This window comes from Nerophis ophidion, linkage group LG01 (genome assembly GCF_033978795.1).
Source record: "Nerophis ophidion isolate RoL-2023_Sa linkage group LG01, RoL_Noph_v1.0, whole genome shotgun sequence".
Taxonomy (NCBI): domain Eukaryota; kingdom Metazoa; phylum Chordata; class Actinopteri; order Syngnathiformes; family Syngnathidae; genus Nerophis; species Nerophis ophidion.
This window is the reverse complement of record NC_084611.1, coordinates 43,832,818-43,854,366: the sequence shown is the minus strand read 5'-3', so window position 1 is coordinate 43,854,366 and position 21,549 is coordinate 43,832,818. Positions and strand designations below refer to the sequence as shown.

The 21,549-nt window shown below is 40.2% G+C and overlaps 1 protein-coding gene across 7 annotated transcripts in view; it reads left to right on the top strand.

Annotated features, from left to right (window-relative positions):
* kank1a (KN motif and ankyrin repeat domains 1a) overlaps window positions 1-21,549 on the top strand; it is a 120,134-nt gene that overhangs the window by 47,112 nt on the left and 51,473 nt on the right. For 2 of the 7 annotated variants that reach the window (XM_061904617.1, XM_061904606.1), the window contains one exon: window positions 11,102-11,242. The exons of 1 other annotated variant lie outside the window; for it this stretch is intronic. In XM_061904617.1, coding sequence (XP_061760601.1) covers window positions 11,206-11,242 — 37 coding nt within the window. In that variant the 5' untranslated portion in view covers window positions 11,102-11,205. 4 more of the 7 variants (XM_061904635.1, XM_061904626.1, XM_061904642.1 and 1 more) reach the window with 4 other exon arrangements.

Genomic DNA, 21,549 nt, shown 5'->3' with positions numbered 1-21,549 from the left:
ATTGTAGCTGAGATAGACACCAGCGCCCCTCTGCGACCCCAATAAGGGAATAAGCGGTAGAAAATGGATGGATGGGTAGGATCAATGTTATTCTGGGGTTAAAAAAAACAATGAACACCAAACTGAACCAAAATTTTTGTTACAAAACTGTAATAAGATCGAACCGTGGATTTTGTGAATTGTTCCAGCCATAGTACAGCAAGATAAACACCAACAGCCAAGTAGTCATTCCCCTTGTGTGGTGTTCGGGTCTGTGGGACCCATTTTCATTTTTTTATTAAAAGAAAAAGGATACGGTTAATTAATTTTTCAAACTGAGGCTCACTGACTTTGGCTCATTTTCTGTCAAGAACATATATCCATCCATCCATCCATTTTCTACCACTTATTCCCTTTGGGGTCGCGGGGGGCGCTGGTGCCTATCTCAGCTACAATCAGGCGGAAAGCGAGGTAAACCCTGGACAAGTCGCCATCTCATCGCAGGGCCAACACAGATAAACAAGCAACATTCACACTCACATTCACACACTAGGGACCATTTAGTGTTGGCAATCAACCTATCCCCAGGTGCATGTCTTTGGAGGTGGGAGGAAGCTGGAGTACCTGGAGGGAACCCACGCATTCACGGGGAGAACATGCAAACTCCACACAGAAAGATCCCGAGCCTGGGATTGAACCCAAGACTACTCAGGACCTTCGTATTGTGAGGCAGACGCACTAACCGCTCTTCCACCGTGAAGTCCAAGAACATATATCAGAATACATATTTAATGACCACACACCATACACCCCCCTACACGTTTCTATTACTTATAAGATGTCCGGATCCACTGGACCCGGGGCTAATAAAAGTGTGGAAATTGATGATCTGTGTACCACACATACCCAGGGGTCAGCCAGCATTCGTGGGTATGATGGACTCCTTGCATTTTGTGGCTTTTCATGCCTCACAACCAAACACTTTTGTGTTGAAACACTGAACAGATGTTTACCTTATTCCAATAAACATCTGTTCAGTGTTTTAACACAAAAGTGTTTGATTGTGAGGCATGAAAAGCCGCAAAATGCAAGGAGTCCATCAGACCCACACAGATGCTTGCTGAGTTACAACAATATGAACATTACACACGGGTTAGGTTACTTTTTTTGAAACTTTTATTTTGTTAGCGGAATCCGACACGATGTTGTGGACACCCCCGGGGCAGCATACCTCTGTTGGTAGAGCGGCCGTGCCAGCAAATTGAGGGTTCCAGGTTCGATCCCCGCTTCCACAATCCTAGTCACTGCCGTCATGTCCTTGGGCAAGACACTTCACCCACCTGCTCCCAGTGCCACCCACACTGCTTTAAATGCAACTTAGATATTGGCTTTCACTATGTAAAGCGCTTTGAGTCACTAGAGAAAAGTGCTATATAAATATAATTCACTTCTCACTTCACTGTTATTGTAACAGCTGTAAGTACGATGTTGTTTATGACGCATGAGGGGTCCTGGAAAGATGATTTCCCCAAACAAACATTCCTTCTCCTTACAATGACCGCGTTCCAGTCACATCCATGCCAATTTCCCTGATATTCCTCATTTAAAGGCCTACTGAAATGAGATTTTCTTATTTAAACGGGGATAGCAGGTCCATTCTATCTGTCGTACTTGATCATTTCTCGATATTGCCATTATTTTGCTGAAAGGATTTAGTAGAGAACATCGACGATAAAGTTCGCATTTTTTGGTCGCTAATGAAAAAGCCTTGCCTCTACCGGAAGTCGCAGACGATGACGTCACAAAGGTGAGGGCTCCTCACGTCCTCACATTGTTTATAATGGGAGCCTCCAGCAGCAATATCTATTCGGACCAAGAAAACGACAATTTCCCCATTAATTTGAGCGAGGATGAAAGATTCGTGGATGATGATATTGATAGCGAAGAACTAGATAAAATTAAAATTAAAAAAAATAAAGTTTAAAAAAAAAAGGCGATTGCATTTCATTCAGATGTTTTTAGACACATTTACTAGGATAATTCTGGGAAATCCCTTATCTTTCTATTGTGTTGCTAGTGTTTTAGTGAGATTAAATAGTACCTGATAGTCGAAGGGGTACGTCCACGGGTGTCTTGACGCCAGTCTCTGAGGGAAGTCGACGGCAGCTGCATGGTTTGCACAAACTCAGCTGATCTACGGTAAGAGGCGACTTTTTACCACAATTTTCTCACCGAAACCTGCCGGTTTACAAGTGGTCGGGAACCATGTTCGCTTGACCGCTCTGATCCATAGTAAAGCTTCACCTCCGGGAATTTAAAACAATGAAACACCACGTGTTTGTGTGGCTAAAGGCTAAAGCTTCCTACGTCCATCTTTCTACTTTGACTTCTCCATTATTAATTGAACAAATTGCAAAATATTCCGCAACACAGATGTACAGAATACTGTTTAATTGCGCGATGAAAAGAGACGACTTTTAGCCGCAAATGGTGCTGTGCTAATTTGTCCCCTGCAACCCGGGACGTCACGCGCACGCGTCATCATTCCGCGACGTTTTCAACAAGAAACTCCGCGGGAAATTTAAAATTGTAATTTAGTAAACTAAACGGGCCGTATTGGCACGTGTTGCAATGTTAATATTTCATCATTAATATATAAACTATCAGACTGTGTGGTCGGTAGTAGTGGGTTTCATTACGCCTTCAACACAAGACTACGTTTTATTTTTTTCCCCAATTCTGCAAATCCGTCCGCTAGCTGTATTCGTTTAGTGATGGGTAAGCCTTGTTTTGGGCTTGGAATGCACACTAACATTGTAATGAAGTCAACAATATTATTGCAGCAAAACAATTTGCGAATGTTTATGTCCATCGGTGTGCGGGGGAGAAAAAAATCTGTGTTGCAAACTGTCAGTGTTTACATTTGTATGTGCGTTGAAAAAAAATCATCAATCAAAGTTTACTTATAAAGCCCTTAATCACATGTCTCAGAGGGCTGCACAACCCACAAGGGCTCAGATCCCACATGGCATAAACACTCCAAGAGCCACAGGAACCTGGCCTTGGCTTTTGTAACAAACAAAAATTGCAGTACACATGCACAGATTTTTATTTTTTTTACACAAACAAAATCGCAACCCAGGGCAGCACGGTGGGAGAGGGGTTAGTGAGTCTGCCTCACAATACGAAGGTCCTGGGTTTGATCCTGCACTCGGTATCTTTCTGTGTGGAGTTTGCATGTTCTCCCCGTGACTGTGTGGGTTCCCTCCGGGTACTCTGGCCTCCTCCCAAAGACATGCATCTGGGGATAGGCCCCTCCCACACCCAAAGACATGCACCTGGGGACAGGTTGATTGGCAACACTAAATGGTCCCTAGTGTCTGAATGTTGTCTATCTGTGTTGGCCCTGTAATGAGGTGGCGACTTGTCCGAATGCATCTGAGATAGGCTCAAGCAGCCCCCGACACCCTGAACGGGACAAACGGTAGAAATGGATGGATGGAAATGGCAACCCAGATTTTCCACACACAAATCACAACACATACTCAATGATTGTTTTGATACACAGGAACCTAAAAAGGATCGCACAAATTGAACACGGACAAGCGGATCTAATTACGCACGCACGCACGCACACAGATTGAGATTATGTTTTGCTACAATAATACTTCCTTCCAAAAACGATTAAGTCAAGTTGACTGAGAAACTGCTGAGGAGAAGCGAAACAAGTCCTTCTGGTTTGTGTGGGTGTGTGCGGTGATGAGGCTCGGCTTACAATTCAGTGTGGTTTGCTCCTTTCAACATATAATTAAGGTGAGTTTTGTTTCATTGCACAAAATTAGTTTTTTTTTTTTACCAGTTCTTCAGCGTCACCGGTTGTTCTTTTAATCCTTGTGTAACGTTCATTTTGTTATTACTCAGCCAGCGTTTGTGGGTCTGATGGACACCTTGCATTTTGTGGCTTTTCATGCCTCACAATCAAACACTTTTCTGTTAAAATACAGTATTTTAACATAAATGTGTCCGTTTCTGCATCCAACAGGGATTCTTCTTTTGTGTTTCTGCTCCTGCGGTTCCCACACAAGGTTGCAACATTGTTTGTCAACACTGTCTGCTCTCATTTTCTCACACATTTGACCCTCTGATCTTCTTTGCACCTACACTCTGTTCTCCTACTATCTAGGCCTGCTGTGTGTATGTGTGTATGTGTGTGTGTGTGTGTGAGGGTGTGTGCCTCCATAACCTGTAGAAAGGGTGGTCCCCACAAGTCCTGATCAAAAACTTTGTCCCCATTCCAAATGATAACCTGTAAATGTGTGCGCGTGTTTTTTAGCCCCGGGTCCAATGGACCCGGACATCTTATATGTAATACAAATATGTATGGGGGTGTATGGTGCGAGGTCATTAAATATGTATATATATATATATTTTTATTTATTTATTTAATTTATTCAATCCAACAAAACAATACACAGAATTACCATACCAATGCAATCCAATTCCAGAACGAAACCCGACCCAGCAACACTCAGAACAGCAACAATGACGGAGCAATTGAGAGGACACACAAACACGACAAAGAATCAATCAATCAATCAATGTTCATTTATATAGCCCTAAATCACAAGTGTCTCAAAGGGCTGTACAAGCGGTACAGAGCCCACAATGGGAACCATCCAGAAGTAGTGAAACTAAATAGAATATTATCAACAGCAGTATCCGTACCAGTAACATATTCAACATAGCAGTGATTAAAAATCCCTCATTGACATTATCATTGGACATTTATAAAAAATAAAACAAACAATAGTGTCACACATCGCATCTCATAAGTTTGACAACACACTGTGTCCAATATTTTCACAAAGATAAAAATCTGTCATATTTTTGGTTCATTTAATAGTTAAAACAAATTTAAATAATTGATCCCATATTCCAATATATGATTCGTTATTATCAAAACTAAATGCAGTTCTTTCTGCTGATATAATCTCCATATCTTGTGTGTAGCAGTCAGAATGTGTTGGACTATCAACATCTATCCATTTAATACGGGGTCGGCAACCTGCGGCTCCGGAGCCGCATGCGGCTTTTTACCGCCGCCCTAGTGGCTCTCTGGAGCTTTTTCAAAAATATATGAAAAATGGAAAAAGATGAGGGAGGAAAAAAACATTTTTTGTTTTAATATAGTTTCTGTAGGAGGACAAACATCACACAAACCTCCCTAATTGCTATAAAGCACACAGTTTATATTAAACATGCTTCACTGAGTCGAGTATTTGGTGAGCGCCCTTTTGTCCTACTAATTTTGACGGTCCTTGAACTCACCGTAGTTTGTTTACATGTATAACTTTCTCCGACTTTCTAAGACGTGTTTTATGTCACTTCTTTTTCCGTCTCATTTTGTCCACCAAACTTTTAACGTTGTGCATGAATGCACAAAGGTGAGTTTTGTTGATGCTATTGACTTGTGTGGAGTGCTAATCAGACATATTTGGTCACTGCATGACTGCAAGCCTATCGATGCTAACATGCTATTTAGGCTAGCTGTATGTACATATTGCATCATTATGCCTCATTTGTAGCTATATTTGAGCTCATTTAGTTTCCTTTAAGTCCTCTTAATTCAATTTATATCTCATGACACACTATCTGTATGTAATATGGCTTTTAATTTTTTGCGGCTCCAGACGGATTTGTTTTTGAATTTTTGGTCCAATATGGCTCTTTCAACATTTTGGGTTGCCGACCCCTGATTTAATATTACTGTTTTTGTTATTATGCATATTGAAAGAAATGCATTTTTACTCTTTGATGACACGTTACTAAATTGATGGATATCCCCAAGAATACAAGTTTGCAGTGTCATTGGGATGTTTATATTTAGGAATGTAATTGTTTCTTTTGTTGTTTTCAACCATAACTCTTATTCTTTGACATTCCCACAATAATTGAACAACAGTGGCCTCGGCTGCCCAATATTAAACAGCTGAGAAGATGTAAAATACAATCTAATAAATATCTTAAATTGAGTCAGCTTATCTTTGATGTTTCTAAAGGGCTTATTGGCATTTTTCCAAATATAGCTGCATGATGTGTCTCTTAAATATGTATTCTGATATACAAAACCCGTTTCCATATGAGTTGGGAAATTGTGTTAAATGTAAATATAAACAAAATAAAATTATTTGCAAATAATTTTCAACCCATATTCAGTTGAATGCACTAGAAAGACAAGATACTTGATGTTCAAACTCATAAACTTTATTTTTTGCGAATAATAATTAACTTAGAATGTCATGGCTGCAACACGTGCCAAAGTAGTTGGGAAAGGGTATGTTTACCACTGTGTTACATCACCTTTTCTTTTAACAACACTCAATAAATGTTTGGGAACTGAGGAAACTAATTGTTGAAGCTTTGAAATTGGAATTCTTTCCCATTCTTGTTTTATGTAGAGGTTCAGTCGTTCAACAGTCCGCAGTCTCCGCTGTCGTATTTTACCCTTCATAATGCACCACACATTGTCCATGGGAGACAGGTCTGGACTGCAGGCGGGCCAGGAAAGTACCTGCACTCTTTTTTTACGAAGCCGCTGTTGTAACACGTGCTGAATGTGGCTTTGCATTGTCTTGCTGAAATACGCAGGGGCGTCCATGAAAAAGACGTTGCTTGGATGACAACATATATTGTTACAAAACCTGTATGTACCTTTCAGCATTAATGGTGCCTTCACAGATGTGTAAGTTACCCATGCCTTGGACACTAATGCACCCCCATACCATCACAGATGCTGGCTTTTGAACTTTGCGTTGGTAACAGGCTGGATGGTTCACTTCCCCTTTGGTCCGGATGACACGATGTCGAATATTTCCAAAAACAATTTGAAATGTGGACTCGTCAGACCACAGAACACTTTTCCATTTGGCATCAGTCCATCTTAGATGATCTCGGGCCCAGTGAAGCCGGCGGCGTTTCTGGATGTTGTTAATTTTTTTTCGCTTTTGCATAGTAGAGCTTTAACTTGCTCTTACAGATGTAGCGACCAACTGTATTTAGTGACAGTGGTTTTCTGAAGTGTTCCTGAGCCCATGTGATGATATCCTTTAGAGATTGATGTCGGTTTTTGATACAGTGCCATCTGAGGGATCGAAGGTCACGGTCATTCAATGTTGGTTTCTGGCCATGCCGCTTACGTGGAGTGATTTCTCCAGATTCTCTGAACCTTTTGATGATATGGAGCGTAGATGTTGAAATCCCAAAATTTCTTGCAATTGCACTTTGAGAACGTTGTTCTTAAACTGTTTGACTATTTGCTCACGCAGTTGTGGACAAAGGGGTGTACCTCGCCCCATCCTTTCTTGTGAAAGACTGAGCATTTTTTGGGAAGCTGTTTTTATACCCAATCATGGCACCCACCTGTTCCCAATTAGCCTGCACACCTGTGGGATGTTCCAAATAAGTGTTTGATGAGCATTCCTCAACTTTACCAGTATTTATTGCCACCTTTCCCAACTTCTTTGTCACGTGTTGCTGGCATCAAATTCTAAAGTTAATGATTATTTACACACAAAAAAATGTTTATCAGTTTGAACATCAAATATGTTTTCTTTGTAGTGCATTCAACTGAATATGGGTTGAAAAGGATTTGCAAATCATTGTATTCCGTTTATATTTACATCTAACACAATTTCCCAACTCATATGGAAACGGGATTTGTATATTCTTCACAGAAAATGAGCCAAAGTCAGTACGTCTCAGTTGGAAACATTTATTATTTGTATCATTTTTATTTTTTAAATAAAAAATGAAAACTAGTCCCACAGAGCCGAACACCACACAAATGAAACAGTGGAATGAAGGTGTTTGAAAATGTAGATTGGACATCATTTCCAGTCTGACAACTTCACAAACATCTTTTTCTCTGTGCTTCGACTTGGCGTTTTACAAGGGGGGGCCTCTCGCTACCCCCTGGGCGGCCTGAAGGACCTCTTTCCTCTTTCCTCATTTAGTTGGCACGTGGCTCTGCTGTCATTTGACAACGCCGTCTAATCTTAGCTTGCTGAACCCTGCCCTGCATGCACCGCAGGACTGGAGTTGTGTCTGCTTCGGGGTGCTGTAGGTAGGCTGGACGTTGGCTTTGAGGCTGACAGGTAAGCCGCACCTGCACGGCCAGGCTTGTAACTTCCGACTGACGTTTAGGCTTGGACAAGTTCCCCCAGATCAGAGTTGATATGCAGCTAGTTTGAAAGTTGCTTTGTGCGTTATGGCGGAATTGCTCTAATTATAGATGGCCGTCTCCGTGCCTAAAGTGCAGAGGTCAGAGCTGCTAGTTTGATTAGTTTAATTAAATTTTTTGGGCCGTGTTCCTCTGAGGATTTCCCCTTCCCTTCTTCAGGTGTGAACCCATGGAGCAGGACCGCTGCGAGGTGTCGGGTCAGTTCAAACAGGTTTCGCTTAAAGTTTTGCATGAAGTCGTCTGGTTGAGCTGGTTGTTTGTGGCTTTGGTCGCTGGCTGCAGTCATCGGAGAGCGGCGGCATGAAATATTTGGACTGGCCGTGTTTGTGTCCATGCTGTTTGTCCCTTTTCTGGAACTCCTACTATTTAGGTCACACTGACACTTGTTGGACTCCAAAAGTAAAAACCCTGTTTCCATATGAGTTGGGAAATTGTATTAGATGTAAATATAAACGGAATACAATGATTTGCAAATCATTTTCAACCCATATTCAGTTGAATATGCTACAAAGACAAAATATTTGATGTTCAAACTGGTAAACATTTTTTTCTGTGTGCAAATAATTGTTAACTTTAGACTTTGATGCCAGCAACACGTGACAAAGAAGTTGGGAAAGGTGGCAATAAATACTGATAAAGTTGAGGAATGCTCATCAAACACTTATTTGGAAACCCCCACAGGTGTGCAGGCTAATTGGGAACAGGTGGGTGTAGGGGTGTAACGGTACGTAAAAATTTCGGTTCGGTACGTACCTCGGTTTAGAGGTCACGGTTCGGTTCATTTTCGGTACAGTAATAAAACAACAAAATATACATTTTTTGGTTATTTATTTACCAAATTTGTAAACAATGGCTTGATCCTTTTAACATTGGGAACACTATAATAATTCTTCCCACGTTAATCCACATTAAACTGCCTCAAATTGTCGCTTTGATTAAATAAAATGACACAACTTTTCTGCTAAATATAAAAAGTGCAACATTAAACAGTTTCAAATCAACTCATCATGCTTAATTTATTACAGCATTTGGGTAACCTGTAGTTGACTTTTATTATGTAAATGTTATATTTTTATCAACATGTGATAGCAGGCTCCCTGCCATTCAAAACTAGGATGCTACATTACTAATGATTAATGTAACTATAGCTGAAAAAAATAGCACAATAGCAATAGGAGAGACTATTCTTCCCTGACCACCATGGAGTTAACGTAGTTTTATGATGCACTTGCATTATTATATCAACTATCAGAGACAGAAACTCTTCATTTAACATAATGTCCTTTTTTGCTGCTTCAACACACCTCAATCAACACTGTCCGTAATACACACGCACACACACGTACACGCGCACACACCGCAAAATGAGCTAATGTTACGCTAAAAGCTAACTAGCCTTCACTTAAAGCCAGAACTGCGAGCGAGCTGAGTTGCAGTTTGTTTTAGAAGGTCAACGGGCTCATAGTGATGTTTAGAAATTAGTTGACTAGGAAGTGTTTAGTATAATTTGGGAAGAGTCCGTTTCTCCCCTGCTAAACACATATCTGCTCGATGCTAAAGCGCTGACTACATCGCTCTGAATACGCACTGCTGATTGGCTTTGTATGTAACCAATCAGATGGTTGTGTGGGAGGGACAATGCAGGGTGCTGTGTACAGACAGACACAGAGGCAGAACGGAGCGGAGCAGCTTGTTAAGACTTTAGCATAGGCGGCTACTTCATATGTTCGTGTGAAATTCGTTCGGTACTCCTACGCACCGAACCGGAACCCCCGTACCGTTACACCCCTAGGTGGGTGCCATGATTGGGTATAAAAACAGCTTCCCAAAAAATACTCAGTCTTTCACAAGAAAGGATGGGGCGAGGTACACCCCTTTGTCCACAACTGTGTGAGCAAATAGTCAAACAGTTTAAGAACAACGTTTCTCAAAGTGCAATTGCAAGAAATTTAGGGATTTCAACATCTACGCTCCATAATATCATCAAAAGTTTCAGAGAATCTGGAGAAATCACTCCACGTAAGCGGCATGGCCGGAAACCAACATTGAATGACCGTGACCTTCGATCCCTCAGACGGCACTGTATAAAAAAACAAAACGACATCAATCTCTAAAGGATATCACCAGATGGGCTCAGGAACACTTCAGAAAACCACTGTCACTAAATACAGTTGGTTGCAACATCTGTAAGTGCCAGTTAAAGCCCTACTATGCAAGGCGAAAGCCATTTATCAACAACATCCCGAAAACGCCGCTGGCTTCTCTGGGCCCGAGATCATCTAAGATGGACTGATTCAAAGTGTAAAAGTGTTCTGTGGTCTGACGAGTCCACATTTCTAGTTTTTGGGGGAAATATTCGACATCGTGTCATCCAGACCAAAGGGGAAGCTAACCATCCAGACTGTTATCGACGCAAAGTTCAAAACAAGAATGGGAAAGAATTCCACTTTCAAAGCTTCAACAATTAATTTCCTCAGTTACCAAACGTTTATTGAGTGTTGTTTAAAAGAAAAGGTGATGTAACACAGTGGTGAACATGCCCTTTCCCAACTACTTTGGCACGTGTTGCAGCCATGAAATTCTAAGTTAATTATTATTTCCAAAAATAATATCTTGTCTTTGTAGTGCATTCATCTGAATATGGGTTGAAAAGGATTTGCAAATCATTGTATTCCGTTCATATTTACATCTAACACAATTTCCCAACTCATATGGAATTGGGGTTTGTACAAATATTTTGTATTAATAACAGTTCTTGGGTCAAATATATTCTTCTTTGGGTGACATTTCTCTAATATTTTGTGATGACCACTTATGTATCCTCATTGAATGTACCATAAGTCATTACTAACTGGATCCATGTCATGATTGTGTGTTTTGCAGGTTGCATGGTGTTGTGGACTTGATGCATGGCCTTTGCACGACCCCGCTCCATGTTGTTTCTGTTGTTGTTGTTGACGTGGGACTGAGTGCGCACAGCAGCGGCCATGGCTCACACCGTGCACGTGAATGGCAACGGCCCAGGTAACCCAAGTTTTGTCATATGTTCCTTATTTCCACATTTATATTTTTAAAACAAGCCTTTTTTATATGCAGTATTCTAAAGCAGTGTTTTTCCACCACTGTTGTTCTTAAACTGTTTGACTATTTGCTCACGCAGTTGTGGACAAAGGGGTGTACCTCGCCCCATCCTTTCTTGCGAAAAACTGAGCATTTTTTGGGAAGCTGTTTTTATACCCAATTATGGCACCCACCTGTTCCCAATTAGCCTGCACACCTGTGGGATGTTCCAAATAAGTGTTTGATGAACATCCCCCAATTTTATCAGTATTTATTGCCACCTTTCCCAACTTCTTTGTCACGTGTTGTTGGCATTAAATTCAAAAGTTAATGATTATTTGCAAAAAAAAAAATGTTTATCAGTTTGAACATCAAATATGTTGTCTTTGTAGCATATTCAACCGAGTATGGGTTGAAAATGATTTGCAAATCATTGTATTCCGTTTATATTTACGTCTAACACAATTTCCAAACGCATATGGAAACGGGGTTTGTAGTTACAGTATATCTCCATATTTTTTCCGTAAAGTAAAAACAAAACAGTCCTTGTTACCTGAGATACTTAGTATGGCATTGTTATGACTTAGTCAGTCAATATTTGATTTACTAATTTACTAAATCAAAATAATGACTTGCTAATTCAAAATAATGACTTAAGTCAAATTCATGACTTACTGTAAGTAAGCGTTTGCAGTAAGCGTTTGGAAAAAAAAGATTTAAAAGGGGGGCCACATGCTGACATATGCTCAACTCATCATGCTTGATTTATTACAGCAATTGGGAAGCCTGTAGTTGATTTTTTATCATATAAATGTTATATTTTTATCAACAATTGATAGCAGGGACCCTGCCATTCAAAACTAGGTTGCTACATTACTAATTATTCATGTAATTATAGCTGAAAAATAGTATAGAAGTCTATTTATCCCTGAACACCATGGAGTTCAGGGATGGTTCAGTTCAGAAAACTCTTCATTTAACATAATGTCCTTTTTTGCTGCTTCAACACAGCTCAATCAACACAGAAAAAGGTAAAGTGAAATGACTTAGTGGTTAACAGTATGTCAATAATGCTTGTCTTTCTCTCATACAGACAAGGCTTTGCTGTCCGTAACGCACGCACACGCAGCACAGTGAGCTAACGTTCCGCTAAAAGCTAATTAGCCTTCACCTCAAGGACTGCGAGCGAGCTGAGCTGCCGCTTATACAGTATTTCTAGGACGTCAACGGTCTCATAGTGATGTTACTAGTAGTTGACTGGGAGGTGTTTATTATCATTTGGGGAGAGGCCGTTGCATTATGTTCACCTGCTAAACACCTTTCTGCTCACCCCACCGTCTCTCCCATAGACATGTTCTAAGGGTACGCAGCATGGAGCGCTACTGCCTACTGGCGCTGACGAGACGCGGGGCCGCCATCGGGGAGTGGTGATCCGCTCCACTCAGTACATTTCATTTGGCAGGACACATGTTTTATTATTCATAGTTTGCTTAACAGTAGTAGAATATTCATATATTTTATAAGTGACAAGACGTCCGAGATCAAGACTGGGATTATAATCCCAGAGAAGGGGGATAAAAACGGTCAGCTATTTTTAAGTGGAAGAAACAATATGATTAGGTTATATATACACACGTGTATATCCTACATAAACAATGTATGAATACATTAGATATCTGTATATCTTATAGACTATCTCGTTGCCGCAGCAGCACAGAGTTTATGTCTTGACACTTTGTATTGATATTTTCTATTACATTCTTCCCTTAAATGATCATGTTTACATATACATATTTTGTCCCACACATTTCACAAAGGTGGGCTACACAAAATTGGGTTGGAAAGCTTGACTAAATTTAGACTTGTATAATACTATGGACTGGACTTTCACTATTATGTTAGATCCACTATGGACTGGACTCTCACACTATTATGTTCGATCCACTATGGACTGGACTCTCACTATTATGTTAGATCCACTATGGACTGGACTGTCACACTATTATGTTAGATCCACTATGGACTGTTCTCTCACTATTATGTTAGATCCACTATGGACTGTTCTCTCACTATTATGTTAGATCCACTATGGACTGGCCTCTCACTATGATGTTGGATCCACTATGGACTGGACTCTCACTATGATGTTAGATCCACTATGGACTGGACTCTCACTATTATGTTAGATCCACTATGGACTGGACTTTCACTATTATGTTGGATCCACTATGGACTGGACTCTCACACTATTATGTTCGATCCACTATGGACTGGACTCTCACTATTATGTTAGATCCACTATGGACTGGACTGTCACACTATTATGTTAGATCCACTATGGACTGTTCTCTCACTATTATGTTAGATCCACTATGGACTGTTCTCTCACTATTATGTTAGATCCACTATGGACTGGCCTCTCACTATGATGTTAGATCCACTATGGACTGGACTCTCACTATGATGTTAGATCCACTATGGACTGGACTCTCACTATTATGTTAGATCCACTATGGACTGGACTTTCACTATTATGTTAGATCCACTATGGACTGGACTCTCACACTATTATGTTCGATCCACTATGGACTGGACTCTCACTATTATGTTAGATCCACTATGGACTGGACTGTCACACTATTATGTTAGATCCACTATGGACTGTTCTCTCACTATTATGTTAGATCCACTATGGACTGTTCTCTCACTATTATGTTAGATCCACTATGGACTGGACTCTCACTATTATGTTGGATCCACTATGGACTGGCCTCTCACTATGATGTTGGATCCACTATGGACTGGACTCTCACTATGATGTTAGATCCACTATGGACTGGACTCTCACTATTATGTTAGATCCACTATGGACTGGACTCTCACTATTATGTTAGATCCACTATGGACTGGCCTCTCACTATTATGTTAGATCCACTATGGACTGGACTCTCACTATGATGTTAGATCCACTATGGACTGGACTCTCACTATGATGTTAGATCCACTATGGACTGGACTCTCACTATGATGTTAGATCCACTATGGACTGGACTCTCACTATGATGTTAGATCCACTATGGACTGGCCTCTCACTATTATGTTAGATCCACTATGGACTGGACTCTCACTATGATGTTAGATCCACTATGGACTTGACTGTCACTATTATGTTAGATCCACAATGGACTGGACTTACACAATATTATGTTAGACCCACTCGACGCCCATTGCTTTCTGTCCCCCCTAAAGGGGGGTGGTTGCCCACATATGCGGTCCTCTCCTAGGTTTCTCATAGTCATTCACATCGACGTCCCACTGGGATGAGTTTTTCCTTGCCCGTATGTGTGCTCTGTACCGCGGATGTCATTGTGGCTTGCCCAGCCCTTTGAGACACTTGTGATTTAGGTCTGTATAAATAAACATTGATTGATTGATTCTGTATAGCCACTGTCCATCTGATTGTCTAGTTAGCCTTGTCCTTTCAAATGAAGACTAAATTAATGCTGCAAGCAGCGATGGACGGGACCGCTTTGGCTGCTGCCCCCGCAACCCAAGCCCAGATAAGCGTTAGCAAATCTTAACAAATATTTCACACGAGGGCGAAGCACAACTAATGTTATTATTCAAATATTGTGTCACTGGCGCCTTTCTGCCATTTATAAGATTACATATTGGGAGCAGTAGGAAAAAAAACCTAAAAAAAACGTCTAGCTCTCTGTGTGAGCGCACGGCGGCCATCTTAGAAATGTTTTTCAGCGCAGCGGTTCTTTGAAGGATAATAAAATCAAATCCGGACCATTCATTGTCTTTACCGTAGCATAAAAAGTGCGAATGGCCTTAAAACGCCACAACAGTCAGGCACCATATGTAAGTACCCAAAATAAAGAATGTTGGACGGTTGTTTTTACGATATGCAGGCAAACGACAACTTTGAAACATACCGGCTTAGCTACGGCACCTGGCAGCCATCTTGGTATAGACGATCACAGCCCCTCCCCCAGGAATGTTGGTGCGTGCTCAACAGCAGCAGAAGGTAGGGTAAAAAGAGAAGAAAAAAAACGTCTCCCTCACTGTGTCTGCGCACGGCGGCCATCTTTTAAATGGTTTTCAGCACACCGGTTCTTTGAAAGCTGATAAAATTAAAACCGTAGAAGTGATTAAAACTATTTCGTCAAATTTTAATCTCTCTTCTCTTGCTTATTTGAAGCCGAAACGACAAACAGCTTCAGAGGAGATAATCTTAGAAAAAAAGCTTAATTTTTTTAGCCAACTTTTGTATTGAAGGGGGAATTTTAAACTTCCTGTTGATTTTAGCTGGGAGGTAAGAGTGTATGAAATATAGGTCTAACTGAGACAAACGTAGTGGTTTTTGTTTCATGTTTCTACGACGTTCCTACTGGAAGTTAGAGACAGTTTTGTCTGTTTTCTTCCTAGGGGGCGCTAGAGCGCAGTTTTGGTTTTTTGATTAGATCGCAATTTTCGCCAGTCCTGAACAGTGTGTCAAATTTGGTGAGTTTTGAAGCATGTTAAGGGGGTCAAATTACAGCTCAAAGAGGCGGTGGTATAATAAAGAATAATAATAAAACCTTAGAAATTCAATAGGGTCCTCTGTCCTAAAGGGAAATTTGGTCCCTAATTAAAGTAAAAGACATACATGTTCTTAAGTTACATATATTGCAGTGAAAGCTCTTATTTGTCAGTATAAACAAGTATCAAATAAGTCTCCAATGCAAAAGTGTTTTCGAAAGTATCACGTAACAAGCGTGTCCACATCTTTCAATTTACTGTCATGACCTTTATCTAATGAGTTCTTTGGACCAAGTGTTGCCCCAAAAAATGTTTACCTCTCCACTTCAACTTAAAGACAGCATAAATCCATTCCAAATGGTTAATAATTATACCTAGCATTGTTCTCTCTTTGACTACTGTATTTCCTTGATTTGCCGCCAGGTATATAATATGCGCCTGCCTAGAATTACTACCGGGTCAAACTTGTTTCGCAAAATAATTAGAGCATGCTTAGCATTACCGCCGGCTCAGGTTTAATGCCCGGGTCAAGCTCGTTTTGCAAATTATTATTTTTATTAGCGCATGTCTAGAATTTCAGCCGGGTGAAACTCGTTTCGCCGAATAATTAGCATATGCCTAGAATTTCCGCCCGGTCAAACTCGAGTGACACTTCACGACAACCTCGTCACGTCCGTTGTGTCCTGAGCAAGACACTTCACCCTTGCTCCTGATGGGTGCTGGTTAGCGCCTTGCATGGCATTTCCCTCATCAGTGTGTGAATGTGTGTGTGAATGGGTAAATGTAAATGTGTCAAAGCGCTTTGAGTACCTTGAAGGTAGAAAAGCGCTATACAAGTACAACCCATTTATTTATTTATTATTATCATTTTCAAAATGGAGGAGGCGGATTTCAATCATTTGAAATTGCATAAAGGGAAAAAGATTAAGAGCTATTCAGTAGGATTTAAGGTCCTAGCTATTAAATATGCTAAAAAGAACAGTAAGCAGCTATGTTTTATTAATATGCCTTAGCTGCATGTGTCAAATATGAGTCATTAAATGACTCTCGCCTCCTGGTGGTAGAGGGCGCTAGTGATCCTTCTTGCGACTACTCGGCTGCAGAAGAAGTGACAACAAGCAGCAAGAGTGAGCAGCGATCGTTTATTTTTTTCTTTCCTCTCGCTTGCACTTTTAACATGAAAGATTACATATCTAAAAAAAAAAACAGTTTCCTAAACTGGACTTTGAATCGAAGCAGGAGGTAATAAAGGAAGATCTCCATCGAGACAGAGAGACTTTTAAAACTGAAGAAAGATAAGGAAGACTTCTATAAACAAGTTATTGATGCTTTTGATCAGAAGGAGTTGCGCATGGACTTCATTTATAAGTAAAGGTAAGACCATAATAACGTTTGTTTTTATTAAATGTGCTTTTCATGATGGTATCCGTACATCACACTCAAATTTATAAGCGCAGGCCTAAATTTACCGCATGCCTTTGGTAAGCGCCGGAGCGAAAAGAGGTTTTAAAATAATTAGCGCATGCTTGCCTTTACTGCATGCCTTTGGTAAACGCCGGAGTGAGAAGAGGTTTTAATTTAATTAGCGCCCCTACAAAAGTAGGTGTAATTCCTGCGGATGTTGTATCGGACAATACTCCAGGCTCCAATATCTGCATCGTATGGGAAGTGAAAAAAGACGCTCCTTGTTTTTGTGGCCTGCCGCTTGCTGCGTTAGAAAGATTTCCACGGTGCGGTGTGAGTGTGAGGGAGGGCGGGGGTGCACACACCTGGAGACATCTGCAGACATTCCTGGCTGGACTAGCAGGAGCGAGTGGAGCGTCTGTCTGCACAATCCCCCCAGGAATGTGCAGCATGTGGGACACATGCTTGCAGGTGCACCTACTTAGTGAGCCTGATTCTTTACAAACCAACACTGCACCAAACACCTTTATTGTATTGCAACTTTTGATACAGTACGCTATGCTATATGTTAGTATTCCCCATTTAAAAAAACTACAATAATTAAATGATAAATGGGTTGTACTTGTATAGCGCTTTTCTACCTTCAAGGTACTCAAAGCGCTTTGACACTACTTCCACATTTACCCATTCACACACACATTCACACACTGATGGAGGGAGCTGCCATGCAAGGCGCCAACCAGCACCCATCAGGAGCAAGGGTGAAGTGTATTGCTCAGGACACAAAGGACGTGACGAAGTTGGTACTAGGTGGGATTTGAACCAGGGACCCAATTCTGTACATTAGCACGCTAACTTTTTTTTACATATTTTTACACCTCAGTCATATATCTTGCTACTTATGTTGTCTGAGATTAAAGTTTGACAACCACCGTGTTAATTTAATAAAGATGTCACTAAGTGAGAGGTTTATGCTAAGTAGTCCGAGATGAGGCAATGCATTTCTATTTTATAGGTAATATAATCAAGTGTTAGGTATCGATCCGATACATTTGTATTTTATATGTGTTTTATTTCTCATTTTTGTGTCCTTTGGAATTTAGGTATAGATCTGATACATTTGTATTTTATAGGTGTTTTATTTCTCGTTTTGGTGTCCTTTTGAATTTAGGTATCAATCCGATACATTTGTATTTTATAAGACTTTTATTTCTCGTTTTTGTGTCGTTTTAAATTTAGGTATCGATCCGATACATTTGTAATTTATAGGTGTTTTATTTCTCATTTGTGTAAACTTTTAAATTTAGGTATCGATCCAATACATATCTTTTTTATAGGTGTTTTATTTCTCGTTTTGTGTGTCCTTTTAAATTTAAGTATCGATCCGGTACATTTCTATTTTGTAGGTGTTTTATTTCTCGTTTTGTGTGTCCTTTTAAATTTAGGTATCGATCCGGTCCATTTCTATTTTGTAGGTGTTTTATTTCTCGTTTTTTGTGTTTTTTTGAATTTAAGTATCGAACCGATACATTTCTATTTTATAGGTGTTTTATTTATCGTTTTTGTGTCCTTTTGAATTTAGGTATTGATCCGATACATTTGTATTTTATAGGTGCTTTATTTCTCTTGTTTTCTGTCCTTTGAAATTTAGGTATTTATTCGATACATTTGTATTTTAAAGATGTTTTATTGCTCATTTGTGTGTCCTTTGAAATTTAGGTATCCATACGATACCTTTCTTTCTTAAAGGTGTTTTATATCTCGTTTCTGTGTCCTTAGAAATGTGTTGGATCGATACCTAAATTTTCATTTTATAGGTACCATAGTCAAGATTACTTTGCTTTTAAAGACTATAGTCACAAAAACCCAAAGAAAACACCTAAAAACTAAAAACTGTTAAGCTACGAACCTCGTTCGGTTTCAGATTCCGGTTAGTCGTAGACGGTGTTTTATTTCTTATTTGTGTGTCCTTTTAAATTTAGGTATAGATTTGATACATTTCTATTTTACAGGTTCCATAATGAAGATGATTTTTTAAAGACTATACTCACAAAAAAGCTAAAGAAAACTCAAAATACAAACTGTTAGGCTACTCACCTCAATCAGTTTTAGATTCGGGTTAGTTGCAGAGTGTTTTATTTCTGGTTTGTGTTAAATTTAGGTATCAATCTGATGGATTTCGATTTTATAGGGTCCATAATCAAGATTACTTTGCTTTTAAAGACTATACTCACAAAAAAGCCAAAGAAAACACAAAATACAAACTGTTAGGCTATTCACTTCGTTCAGTTTTAGATTCCAGTTAGTCGTAGACAGTGTTTTATTTCAGTTTGTGTGTCTTTTTAGGTATCGATCCGAAACTACATTGAAATTACTCACAAAAAAGCCAAGGAAAACCCTTAAAAACTCAAAATAAAAACTGTTAGGCTACTCACCTCATCCAGTATTAGATTCAGGTTAGTTGCAGAGTGTTTTACTATGGACCGATGTCTCTTTGGGACAGAGGACCCTATTGAATTTCCAAAGTTTCATTATTATTCTTTATTATTATTCCGCCGCCTCTATGAGCTGTAATTTGACCCCCTTAACATGCTTCAAAACTCACAAAATTTAACACACACACCAGGACTGGCGAAAATTGCGATCTCATCAAAAAACCAAACCCCAAAACTAACAATTGCGCTCTAGCGCCCTTTAGGAAGAAAACACAGACAAAACTGTCTGTAACTTTCAGTAGCAATGTCGTAGAAACATGAAACAAAACTTCTATGTAGGTCTCGGTTAAACCTAGATTTCATACAGTCATACCTGCCAGCTAAAATCAACAGGAAGTTTGCAATTCCACCTTCAATACAAAAGTTGGCACAAAAAAAAATCGCTATTTTTCAAACATTATCTCCTCTGAGGCCGTTTTCGTTTCGGCTTCAAATAAGCACAGAAGAGAGATTGAACCCTTCTGATTAAAAGTTGATGAAAGAGTTTTAATTACTACCCCAGTTTGGATTTTATGAGCCCGCAAAGTACCGGTGCGCTTTTGCAGTTGCGCTAATGTTGTCACAAGATGGCGGCTTCCTGCTCAGACAAAACTGCCTCTAACTCACTGTAGAAATGTCATACTCGCATGAAACAAAAACCTCAATGTAGGTCTCACTGAGACCTACATTTCATAGACTGACAACCTCCAGCTAAAATTGAGAGGAAGTTTGCTATTCCCCCTTCAATACAAAAGCTCCACTCCGTTCACATTGCATTAGAGTCTCAAAATGGCGGCACCAAGGCGTCCTTATAAAATGCCCAAGCCACTTTACAACTGTTATTACTATGAGACTGATGTATAACACGTGTATACAACTTTTTCTCTGTGTAATAATCCATCCATCGATCTTCTACCACTTATGGGTCGCGGGGGCAGCAGCCCAAGCTGCTTGCAGCTTTAATTCTCGTTTGTGTGTCTTCTGTTGTCTCACCGTTATAGAACTCAGATGAAGTTGAACCGTCAATCCGTCAAAAATAGTTTTACTGCTCACAATAAAAATGTAACTGTGGTCATTGACGGGACCAAAATACCTTCCAAGGATATCTCAACTACCAAACCCGTGAACGGTGATGATACAGGTTGTGGTGTGTTCAATTACAATGGGTTAATCGAGCTTTTATTGCTGCTGGATCTGTGGTATTCACCTGCGAAATAAAGCAGCTCTCCAGACATGTTGTTCTTGACCATCTATGAGAAAAGTGTGAGATGAATTCCTGATATTTTTTTGTTTTTGGCATCATCTGAGTTATGAGTCCAGTTGTTGGATTTGGCAGCAAGGACCCCCGCTCTGTTGCCAGTCCTCTCAGAAAAGGGCAGGAATTTGCAGCATGCATGTACTTATTGTGTGGCCTTCTTGTTTCCTGTCTTTTATGGGCGCACGGCGGACGTGTCGCAAGGCTGCCTGGGAGACTCTCACACACTAGCGCCTTTTTTTCTTGTCAATAATTACACCTATGGAACTTTCACACCAAGACAGGAAATGACTGTGTGTGTGTGTGTGTGTGTGTGTGTGTGTGTGTGTGTGTGTGTGTGTGTGTGTGTGTGTGTGCGTGCACAGTCTAGTCCAGCGTTGTGCGTGCGTGTTTGTGTGTTGGACAATATCGGCAAAAAAGCCATTATCGGACATCTAGTGACATGTCGACAGCCTGTTTTCACGTCCGATTTCCCACAATATAAACAGCGTGTCTGCCCAATGACGTTATAACTGTAGAATGATCGAGGGCGAGTTTTTAGGTTTCTTATGTGGGTTTATTGTTAGGCAGTTTCATTAACGTCCTCCCAGCGCGGTAACATTACAACAGCA